Source organism: Chaetodon trifascialis, chromosome 7 (genome assembly GCF_039877785.1).
Source record: "Chaetodon trifascialis isolate fChaTrf1 chromosome 7, fChaTrf1.hap1, whole genome shotgun sequence".
NCBI lineage: Eukaryota > Metazoa > Chordata > Actinopteri > Chaetodontiformes > Chaetodontidae > Chaetodon > Chaetodon trifascialis.
The window spans coordinates 22,954,412-22,966,741 of NC_092062.1; the positions used below are offsets into that span (position 1 = coordinate 22,954,412).

At 43.2% G+C, this 12,330-nt stretch overlaps 2 protein-coding genes across 2 annotated transcripts in view; both read left to right on the forward strand.

Moving 5' to 3' along the window:
- The window catches only part of LOC139333598 (cytochrome P450 4B1-like), a 37,199-nt gene that overhangs the window by 16,723 nt on the left and 8,146 nt on the right, over positions 1–12,330 (forward strand). The window lies entirely within an intron of this gene.
- LOC139333599 (cytochrome P450 4B1-like) lies at positions 403–6,090 on the forward strand. The gene is made up of 12 exons (XM_070966130.1): positions 403–702; positions 1,328–1,472; positions 1,796–1,840; positions 1,943–2,070; positions 2,262–2,386; positions 2,507–2,661; positions 2,761–2,867; positions 3,522–3,712; positions 3,864–3,997; positions 4,433–4,497; positions 4,825–4,907; positions 5,432–6,090. The coding sequence occupies exons 1-12, from the start codon at positions 511–513 to the stop codon at positions 5,607–5,609; spliced, it is 1,548 nt and encodes a 515-aa protein (XP_070822231.1). The 5' UTR covers positions 403–510; the 3' UTR covers positions 5,610–6,090.

Consider the following 12,330-nt stretch of genomic DNA (forward strand, 5'->3'; position numbering starts at 1 on the left):
CCTATCCCTTTCGGGGTTGCGGGGGGCTGGAGCCTATCCCAGCTACAATGGGCGAGAGGCGGGGTACACCCTGAAGTCACAGTATTCATTTCTCATTTTTTAATTGGTTTTTAAATCACTGAATGACTCTGCCCTGTCTTGTCTGTCTGACATGGTCAAGACATACAGTTTGAGCTGCCAGGCCCCTCAGATCCTCTGCCTAAGACCTCTTGATTGTGCCTGAGGTGCATAAAGTTGATTGTCATAATTGTTATTCCTCCTAAATTGTTGTTAACATGGCTTTTTTCATCTAAATTTCACACCCTGGCATCTTGGTCATCGTTTCATAAATAAAATTGCCTTGTTGCCGGACGCACATTGTCATTTGACTGACAGGACCGAGCAGATTCTCCACCCACCTCTGCCTTACGTAATGCACACCCAGCTGACGGTTTAAACTGAGCTTCACTGGTCATCATCAGCCATCTGTCTGCAGAGTTTGTCCTCCAGCGATAACCAGGCACCGTCGCAATGGGCTTAACTGAGGACTTCGTGAAACTGCAGTCGGGCTGGCCTCGTGTGCATCACTTGTTTGCGCTGATTTGTCTCGCTGCTGTCGTCTATAAGTTAACTGTCTTGCTCGGCAAAAGAAGGGCCGCGTTTCGAAACTTGGACGTTTTTCCAGGACCACCCAGCCACTGGCTTTTTGGAAATACAAAGGAGGTAATTCAGTGGCTCAGTAACACATCAGCAACTTTACGTTAGTTAGCCTGCACGATGCATTTTACCAGATGTTAGGATGACATGTGTCAGCACAATAGCAGTGGTGCAATGTCACGAGCTATTGCAGTGCATACTTTAAAAATGATTTGCAAGTTGTTATACGGCTTTTAAAGAATTTAAGTAAACAATTTGCTTTTTGGCAAACAGTTTGGCCCTTCTTTTGCTTTATGGCTTTCATAGGCCAGTAAAAGGGACAGATTTGGGGTTGCCAGATTAGAACGTGTATTTGGTTGTTGTCCTCTTTTTTGAAGAGCCACTCTGCAGAATTAGTTCTTTTACTTGTGATAATGCAAATAATACTAACCTTTACTCAGGTAATATTTTGAATGTAAGACTTTAAGATGTAATTGAGTGTTTTTCGATTGTGCCACTGTTCTCACAAGGGTCTAAGTATGTTTTTTATATTACTGCTCATTAGAGGAAGGCAGTTGGCAAACATCACAGTTCAAGCAAAGGCACAGTCATGCCCATTGAGTCATTCAGAGAGAAAGGAGTTGCAAAGCATGCAGGCCACATGATTGAAAGGTTTTTGTCTAAATTCCTCTGTTTTTATTTTTACTTTCAGTTTAAACAAGATGGGACAGACATGGACCTGTTGGTGAAATGGGGACAGCAGTACCCTTATGCTTACCCACTATGGTTTGGTCCCTTTGTGTCTTCCCTCAACATTCACCATCCAGATTATGCGAAAACCATACTGGCAACGACAGGTGTGTGTTATAACATTGCAGTCAATTCAGAGCTTTTTATAGCCTCTTGTGTTTAAAGGACATACTTTTTTACTTTTACTTTTAACACCTATGTTAGTACTTGTGTGTTTTTGATATTTGATATTTGTTTTATGTCCTATTCCTTGTACCCTGTGGTTCATGGGTGTACTGTTGCTATGACATAACAATTTATCCCCTGGGGATAAAAACATTTACTGCCTACTTATTTAGCAATCTTTCTGATGGTTTTACTGGGACATTGACTACACTATTGCAGTTAAAGGTCAATGTAACAACATTTTCATTTGTTTGCTCCCTAACAGAGCCAAAAGATAATATGGCATATTGGTTTCTTGAGTCCTGGATTGGTAAGACTGACTTGTCTGTCTCCTGCAGCATATTTTGGCATTTTGCAGAGTTGTTTGTTTAGCTGCTTTACTCACACACAAACTCTTCGTTTTTGTCTTCAGGGGATGGCTTACTGGTGTCGAAGGGCCAGAAGTGGTTTCGTCACAGAAGGCTCTTGACCCCAGGTTTCCATTATGATGTTTTGAAACCATACACAAAACTGATGTCAGACTCTGCTAAAACTATGCTGGTATGTGAATGACAAATCATACCAAGTACTAAGTAATACTAAAGTAATACTAAAGAACATAGTGGTGAAGTTATGTTAAAGAATATCGGCTTAGACTGTCTCCATGACATTTTGTGTCAGAGTTGGTGAGTGCGTTGGAGTTTTTTCCGTCTCCTGCAGAGATGTCACATCTGTTCTCTCACTGTTTCCAGGATAAATGGGAACGTTATGTAGATACCAACAAGTCCTTTGAATTGTTTGAGCATGTCAGCCTGATGACACTGGACAGCATGTTGAAATGTGGCTTCAGCTACAACAGCAAGTGTCAGACCGAGGGGTGAGTCCATGCAAACCTTTTCCCGCCATTTCAGTTCTGTATGTTGTTCACTGCTTCAGCTGTCTGAATCATGAGTGGAGGAAATGTGTCTCTTAAAGTTTGCCGACATTCTTATTTCAGTGGAACAAATGCATACATCAAAGCAGTGTATGAGCTCAGTGATCTGATTAACGTGCGGCTGAGGACATTTCCATACCACAACGACTTCATTTTCTATCTCAGCCCACATGGCTTCAAATACAGGAAAGCATGCAGGATCGCTCACAGTCATACAGGTAAGACCTGAACACATAATTTGATTAACAATGGCAAATGGCAATCATACTGGATTTTATCAATTTGCAAAAACTCATCCATTATCTTGTCTTTTGAAGAGGAAGTCATAAGAAAGAGGAAAGAAGCTCTAAAGGAAGAGAAGGAGCTGGACCGCATACAAGCCAAGAGATACTTGGACTTTCTGGACATCCTTCTCTTTGCAAAAGTATGTTCAGTGATATCTGCTCCAATCTACTGACTTTCAGAAAATTCTTGTTGAAAACAACACACTGACACCTGACTCACCTTAACTGTTTTTCTAGCATACAAGCCTGTCCAGTGTTTTCTCACCAGATTAACAAGATAAAATAGTTTTATCCAATGTTGATTAAACAGTCAGTGTAGCAGGGCAGAAATTAGCTCAAGAAATAACCTTTCACACCACAACATAAAGTCATTCCACCCTGTTCAACAAGCTGATCACAGGCATATGTCCAACCCAGGACCATTTTTGAAAATGACTGATTTCCATCAACTACTGCTCAGTAAATATTCTCAGTGAGACACAATAAGATACCCAATAACACCTCTGTAACTCTGTGTTATGTTAAAAAATGTCCTCTGTCAAAACACACACTGTGGTTTTGGCTAGTTGAGAACATGGTTTCCAGTTTTTCCCTGTTTGCTCTTTGTGTGAAAAGGCCCAGTTCTCCTGTCCCTGCCAACTCTACTTTTGACCTGGTGAAGGAGCAGACATGTTTGTTCTATCTGTGTTAAAAATAAATAGTGACTGTCTCTGGTCGTTGTAGTTGTGGCACTTAGCATATAGTTGTTAAATTCTCATTTATTTTGATGTTTTTGTCTGTAATTCTTCCTTCAGGATGAGAAGCAGCAGGGTCTGTCAGATGAAGATCTACGAGCAGAAGTGGACACCTTCATGTTTGAGGGCCATGACACCACCGCCAGTGGCCTCTCTTTCATCCTCTACTGTCTGGCCTGCAACCCAGAACACCAGAAGATTTGCAGGGATGAGGTCATGCAAGTCCTGGAGGGCAAGGACACCGTGGAGTGGTAGGCTCACAAGTTGAAAGTATTGCCATTTGCAATGCAAGTCTGCGCTAGTTGGTCTGTGTCACAACAGCTGGTTTTGGTGTGATTTTTGCCATCATTGTATTGTTAAAGAGTATGGACAACTAACAACATAAATCTGTGTTATTTTAAGGGAGGACCTCAGTAAACTTCCATACACTACAATGTGCATAAAAGAATCCCTCCGTCTTTACCCTCCTGTACCAAGAATATCCAGAATTACCACCAAACCTATTACTTTTTTTGATGGAAGGACTCTGCCAGCAGGTTTGTTGTCAGTGTTTTCAGGCAGTTCATGTAGATAAGACAGCGTTCTGTCGCATCGTGTAATAATAATGTTTACCTCACTGGTACAAGATCAACTATTAACTTGAATAGTCTGAAATTGTTTTTCATAATGCACCTTTGGCCTATAGACAGGTATATACAGTATATAACGTAAATTTCTTCCCTGTAAGCAGCTTTAATGTTTCATCACTTCATACACATTTTTTTCTAAAGTTATGTGAGTTTGACTGTTTGATCACATAGTGAAACATTGGCCAACAGTCAATGTCTGAACCACTGACATTGTTGTGAATGGTGGTGGCAGCTTTATGTGTCTCACACTAAAATGTATTCATTTTATATCCATACACCTTGTATGTGTCCTGTCTGTGAACAGTCCCTAACAAAAACATTTTTTTCTTCTCTTATGTGCAGGTTGTCTCATCGGAACAAGTGTGTATGGGATTCACAGGAATGCAACTGTCTGGGAAAACCCTGATGTAAGTCCAGTTCTGAGCAAATCTCTGAGAAATGAAAGCTAACTTTTGCCAACTCACGACATGGTGCACATTATTCATATAATCAGTGATAACAATTTGTAAAAGTATATTTAATATGAGTATAAACTATATAAACATATGATCCCTCTCTACTGTGCTGGCCCAGCACACTTTACATACACGTGAAATGTTTGTAAAAGGTGACTGAGTCATGAAATTGGTGCATAATTGATTAATTTATGATTCAACCTGGAGAGGTTAGCTGGCCAGCACCCAGATGATAAACACCACACTGGCATTTGTTCCTTCCATCTTGTTTCAACACAGGTCTTTGACCCATTGCGTTTCCTACCAGAGAATGCTTCCAAGAGGTCACCTCATGCATTTGTGCCTTTCTCTGCTGGGCCAAGGTTTGTCTCCACCTGATAGCACTGGGGAGGGAGGTTCTCACCAGACAGCTTCTCAATGTGTATTCATTTATCTGACAAAGGTCTGTAATATGTAGATGTTTAACTGAGCACCAGCCCCCTTTCCACCAACCTGGTAACTGTTTTATTAAAATTTGAGGAGATATTTTTTAGTCCTCTGAGTACGATATCCTGCTTGAGTTATGTGGATTATTCAATGAAGTCAATGAAAGTAATTACAGACTGGAGTCTACAAATACTTATGACAAAACTTACTGAGATGGACAAAAGTAATTTCTCTACTGATTCAGTTTAAAAGTAAAGAAGTAGTAAGAACTAATTTGGTGAAGGTTATAGCTCGTTAATCATTTTCTTCATCATATTGACATTTACTGCTGGGTTGTTGCCATATCTGTTCTAATGTAATGTCAGCCCACATTGACAAATGAGAATTCTGTTACTGATTACATGTTACTGTCCTGTTCTGTTGTTGCTTAAAAGCATTTTTTTATGTTTTTCTCCCTCAGAAACTGCATTGGTCAGAACTTTGCCATGAATGAGCTGAAAGTTGCGACAGCCTTGACACTGAAGAAATACGAGCTGATGGAAGACACCACTCACAAACCCAAGATACTTAGTCGAGTCGTGCTTCGCTCAATCAATGGCATCCACATCAAGATCAAATCTATTGATCCACAAGCATAAAGAGAAGTCCCTGCAGGAAATGCAGTCGACCTGGAAAACACATTATTCAAACAAGGGAAATCTGAATATCTGAAGTGTCTTCATTTCTAATATTTTAAGTTTTAATGGTTTAATGAGTAGGATTTAGCGTGATCTATTGGCAGAAATTGAATATTCAAAATGATGCTTTCATTAGTGTATAACAACCTGAAGCCTTTTGTGTTTGCTGCAGCCTGTAACGTCACTGCTGGATGCCACTAAATCTACACACAGGAACTTTAATTCTCATACTCACAATGATCCACAATGATCAAATGACAAACTGTGCAGTTTTTTCTTGTCACTATTTTCAACGACTGATTACTTGCTGAAAAACTAATTTTCTCACACTGGGAGAGATTTTATTGAGGCATGCTTGCACTTTATCATGAAAAAGGTAGAGGACCTGCAGAATATATTGTGGCAGGAAATTTGTAATAAATCAGTTTTAAATAAATGTTTGAAAAACAAGATTTTCCTGTCTTCATTTGTAAATGCAATATCCAATACATGAATAAGTTCTCAGCTCTTAGCATGTTCATAGAGCCCGTAACATTGTCTCTGCATTTTTTATTTCTGTTAGGCTTTTGTCAAAAGGATTTTTTATTTTTATTTATCCTTTATTTAACCAGGTAAAAAACTCATTGAGATTTAAAAACCTCTTTTACAAGAGTGACCTGGCTAAGAAAGCAGTGCACAAACAAACAACACCGCATAGAATACAGACAGTGATAATGTACAAACGATTACAGGTTACATATGGCAAACACAACAGCTGAAAGATCTCCTTTCTCGATCCTTCAAAACTGATCTGAAATCCCCCAGGCTAATAAGTTCAGTCAGTCCTAAATCCTTTTGTAAATTGTTCCAGCTTGAGGGGGCAGAAAATTTAAACTCCTTTTTCCCCAACTCAGTCCTAACTCTTGGGACCTGCATCTGTATGATGTCCTGGCATCGTAGGCTGTAATGGCTGGAGGTTCTGCACATGTACAGGCACAAATATGGGGGGAGAAGACCAAGTATAGATTTATATATAAAAGACATCCAGTGGGAGAACTGGCGAACAGATAAAGAGGGGGACCTTGCGGCAGCATACAAAGAACAATGATGAACACGATGATCACTACCAGTCATGAATCACAAAGCGGAGTGATAAACTATGTCCAGTTTCTTTAGAGACTGGTCAGATGCATTCATAAAAAGCAGATCTCCATAATCCAGTAAAGGTAAAAAGTTCATTAAGAATAAACGTTCCCTTACCCGAAGTGAAAGACAATGCTTATTTCTGAAGAAGAAACCTAATTTAAGTTTCAGCTTAGAAACAAGATCATTAACATGGGGCTTGAAAGTCAGGTTGTCATCAATCAAAATACCTAAGTATTTATAAGAGGTGACCAATTCAATTTCAGCTCCGGACAGTTGACAACCTGGGAATGTTCGATGGGAGCTGCTTGCCATTTGAAAAGAGCATAGCCTTTGATTTATTTGCATTTAGCACTAATTTAAGTTCGTTCAGACGGGACTGGACAACATCAAAAGCAGATTGCAAGTATTCAAAGCATTGTAATACTGATGGAGATGAACAATAAATGACTGTGTCATCAGCATAAAAGTGGGACACAGTATTTGGCAAATTATCACAAAGGTTGTTGACATATATTGTGAAGAGCAATGGCCCTAATATGGAGCCTTGTGGCACACCCTTTGAAACAGGAAGAAGGGAAGAAGAAGAAGACCCAGAGACCTGGACATGCTGTGTTCTGCCTGATAGGTAGTTGTTGAACCACATTACAGCCTGGCTGGATAAACCAATCTTACGGAGTCTGTGTGCAAGAATAACGTGGTCGACTGTGTCAAATGCTTTCGACAGATTTGTTTGGAAGCAGCTGGAATGAGAGTCAGCACCTCCAAGTCCGAGGCCATGGTTCTCGACCGGAAAAAGGTGGCTTGCTCCCTTCAGGTTGGGGGACAGTTCCTGCCTTAAGTGGAGGAGTTTAAGTATCTTGGGATCCTGTTCACGAGTGAGGGAAGGATGGAGCATGAGATTGACAGGTTGATTGGTGCAGCGGCTACAGTAATGCAGTCGCTGTACCGGTCTGTCGTGGTGAAGATTTACCGGTCAATCTACGTTCCTACCCTCACCTATGGTCATGAACTTTGGGTCATGACCGAAAGAACGAGGTCCCGGATACAAGCGGCTGAAATGAGTTTCCTTCGCAGAGTGGCAGGGCGCTAGGGTGAGGAGCTTTGTCACCCGGGAGGAGCTCAGAGTAGAGTCGCTGCTCCTCCACATCGAGAGGAGTCAGCTGAGGTGGCTCGGGCATCTTTATCGCAAGCCCCCTGGACGCCTCCCTAGAGAGGTGTTCCAGGCATGTCCCACCGGGAGGAGGCCCCGGGGAAGACCCAGGACACGCTGGAGTGACTATGTTACTCGGCTGGCCTGGGAACGCCTCGGGGTCCCCCCGGAACAGCTGGGGGAAGTGTCTGGGGAGAGGGAAGTTTGGGTGTCCCTGCTCAGACTGCTACCCCCGCGACCCCGCCCTGGATGAAGCAAGTGAAAATGGATGGATGGATGGATGGATGGATTTGTTTGGACCCAAGGATGCAGACCTGGACACAGGACTCACTTGAACAAAGATTTATTGACAATAATGAACAACAGAAAGCGCACTTGTCTGAGTGGATAATAACTAAACTAAAGGCGCACTCAAAAGGAGTGGAAATAAACAAAGTGAGCTCCGATGAGGCGGGTTTGAGGTGAGGCACGTGCTGAAGTGGCAGGTAGGCACTGTAACAAAGAAGCACACAATTAAGTGGCAATTCAAGACAATGAACATCAGCTGAACTCTGGAGGAGAGGAGGAAATTGAACGTACTCACACTGGGAATGAACAGACGCTGCCATGGAAAGGGGAGGAATAATCTGGCACAGGTAGGAGTGGGCTCTCTCCTTCAGTACTGTGCCTAATCAGGAACATGCCTCTCAGGTGAGCCCCTGAGGGGGTGGAGCTGACTGGGTGCAGGGAAACAGACAGACAACAAATACTAGGAAAAAAGGGCAAAGAGACACACTAGGTGAGGACAGGTCAGTAGGATCCAAACAATTCCATGAACAGTTCTAATAACTTAACAGAGTTTACTGCCACTGGGTCAAAAGTCACTTTTGAACTGTCATGAAAGTGGTTTACCTGTGCCGCATGAACTCATTCATTACCAGGAAAGAGATCTCCAGGTTAAGGTTAATCTCCAGAACAGTCGCAGGACTGTGCAATACACACTTCTCACTTGTGAGTCAAAAGTAATTCAATTTTTATTTACAGCCATATGATTACAAAATCCACACGGCCACGAAACAGTGGTGACTGAACAGTCCAGTAATTGCAAACATAGAAAACTAACATGTCCAACAAAACATTTAAAAGTCAATATGCCTGAAAAGGCCAAAGGTCAAATAAGAGCAACATAATGTTTGGACAGCAAAAATGGCTTTTATCTGCAGACAAATCCAAATGAATAACTCAAACCTGATGGCACCACATTCATTGGATGCCACAAACAGACTTTGGACGGCTTAAAGTTGTGTGCAACAGGCCTGTCACTGTGACTCAGGGAAATTGTGTGGTGCCTTTTTGCGACAATGATGAATAACACAAGAAATAAAAAAACAACTGAGAGGTAAATGATTCCACCTCTGTCAGGTCACAGTCCCTGACAAATCTGCTGGTAACCTGAGAGTCAACAACCTTAAGAAACTGATTAGATGAGTAGTGGAGGGGTGGGTTTCTTGCCTGGCCAAGCTTCTTTGGCACACTTCTTTTTACGTGGCTCTTTGTGGGTCTCTGATAGATAGGGGGCTGTGACAGGGGTGGGGTTAAGGGTCACAGGTTTATAGCAAGTTTCTACCCATGTCCATGACATTCATTTGTCCAGCAGGTGTATTTCCCAGCATCTGCTTTTCTGATATATATAAGTGTGATTGTGGTCCTTGTAGTGAGTCTCTGTCATGTTATTGGCTTCAAAAGTCAAAAATATCTGGACTGCCCGACTATGTTCATTTTTCTTTTATCCATACCAAAAGCCAGAACAAAAACCCACGGTGAGGCGGCTTTTAGCCACTATGCTCCACATCTGTGGAACAGCCTACCAGAGAGCCTCAGGACTGCAGAGACTGTTGATATTTTTAAAATAAGGTTAAAAATGCACCTTTTTAATCAGGCTTTTAGCTGACCTTTAAAATCTTATTACATTTTATCATTTATCTTATGTTGATGCCTGCTGTTGCTGTTTTATATTTTGCATTATTTTACTCTATTTTATCTACTTTACTGATTATCTTATGAACTTTTCTTCTTTTAACTGTTTAATTTAATTTCTAATTCCAGTGTTTCCTCGGGGGGTCCTCCACACTGAGAGATGTGTCTGATCTGTTGCCAGGGGTGCTGTCCTCGAGCCCCTTCGGCCCGGCTGGTGGGGGGACTCCCTACCTTGGTGTTGGGGTCCACCGGTCTGTCAGGGTCAGGTGGGCCCGGGTGCGGGCGCCCCCTGTGCTCACAGTCCCTGATGACTCTCGGTGTGGACAACCCCAAAGGTGGCATTCTCCTCAATCATTAGTGCCCTGCCATGTCTCGCTACCCCTGCTATTGTCTATGGTGTGTGTGTGTGTGTGTGTGTGTGTGCGTGTGCGTGCGTGTGTGTGCGTGCGTGTATGTGTAGTTGAGGGTGGGTGTTTGTACATATGGAGGGTGGGAGGGATGGGTTTTCAGTGTTGTTCTATTTTGATTTATATTGTTTTTAACTCTTGTGAAGCACTTTGTGTTGCATTTTATTATGTATGAAATGTACTATATAAATAAAGTTTGATTTGATTAGATTCTTCTAAAACCATCTGAAAGAGTTACAACAATGACAAACCCTGGTTATCAGCCAAACTCAGACAGCGAAGATTGGCAAAGGAAGAGGCCTTCAGGAGTGGGGACAAGGACAGATTCAAAGAGTTGAAGTACAAGTTTAGCAAGGCAGTGAAAGAGGATAAATGACTGTGCTCTGAGAAGCTCCGACACCACTTCTCAGCTAATGATTCTGTGTCTGTCTGGAAAGGGCTCAGGCAGATCACTAACTACAAGCCTACGATCGACGCCTAGCCAACGACCTGAACGAGTTCTGCTGCAGCTTTGAAAGACAAAGGGACAGTCCAGCAACCATCCCCCACTACACCTCCCAACAGCTCCAGCTCCAGTCACCTCCACCAATGCCCACCTGAAAGGGCGCTCAAAAGGACTTAAACGAAGTCCTTTGAGCACCTGAGGTGTCTGATCCAATACATTAAAATGGTAGAACTGAACTATAAAGTGTGGTCACTTTAAGGGCATGTATTGAGCTCAGTCTACTCGGAGCCTTGGAGGGTAAAGGTCAAAGAAGAGCTGGACCATCCATCCATCCATCCATTATCTATACCGCCTATCCCTTTCGGGGTTGCGGGGGGCTGGAGCCTATCCCAGCTACAATGGGCGAGAGGCGGGGTACACCCTGAACCGGTCGCCAGCCGATTGCAGGGCCACATGCAAGGACAAACAAACATTCACACTCACACTCACACCTACGGACAATTTTAGAGTCATCAATTAACCTAATGAGCATGTTTTTGGTCTGTGGGAGGAAGCCGGAGTACCCGGAGAGAACCCACGCATGCACAGGAAGAACATGCAAACTTCACACAGAAAGGCCCCGCCTGACCCGGGGATCGAACCGGCAACCTTCTTGCTGTGAGGCACGCGCACTACCTGCTGCACCACCGTGCAGCCCAGAGCTGGACCAGGTCAAGTAAAACCATATGTGGGAATGTGTTTGTAGAGGCTCCTTGGATGGAGACCTCCAGACAGACCTGTCACATCCATCAACGGGGATAAATATGGGCATTTGAGTGTCCTAAAGACAGCAAGGTATAGGGGCAATAACATCTGTGAGTTGTTGAAGTCTTTTTTAGAGGTGGTCTGTCTAAGTGGGGATCAAGGAGAGAAGGACAGAGATCCTACCGATTCGACCCAGGCTCTCCATCAGGCTACCGGCATCTGATCTGATATTAAGCTTGCTAATAAAGTTCTCTTCAATATAAACTTGTATCAGCAGAGTTCTTTCTACACCATCATCACACCGTTGCTTGTTTCGACGAAGACCTGAAATGAAAACTTCACGGCCTCACACCTCAAAGACATCACCGACCCTCTCCTGGACCCCCTGCAGTTTGCCTACAGAGCCAACGGGTCTGTAGACGAGTCAACTAGGCCCTCCGCAGGAACCTACGCCAGGATCCTGTTTGTGGATTTCAGCTCTGCCTTTAACACCATCATCCCAACTCTGCTTCAGGAGAATCTTTCCTAGCTGAGCGTGCTTGACTCCACCTGCAGGTGGATTAAGGACTTCCTGTCTGACAGGAAACAGTGTGTGAAGCTGGGCAAACACATCTCCGATGCAAACACCATCAGCACCGCATCCCCTCAGGACTGCGTTCTTTCTCCCCTGCTCTCTTCCCAGTACACGAACAGCTGCACCTCCAGTCACCAGTCTGTCAAGCTCCTGAAGTTTGCGGACGACACCACCCTCATCGGACTCATCTCTGATGGTGACAAGTCCACCTACAGGTGGGAGGTTGACCATCTGGTGACCTGGTGCAGCCAGAACAACCTAGAGCTCAACGCTCTAAAGAC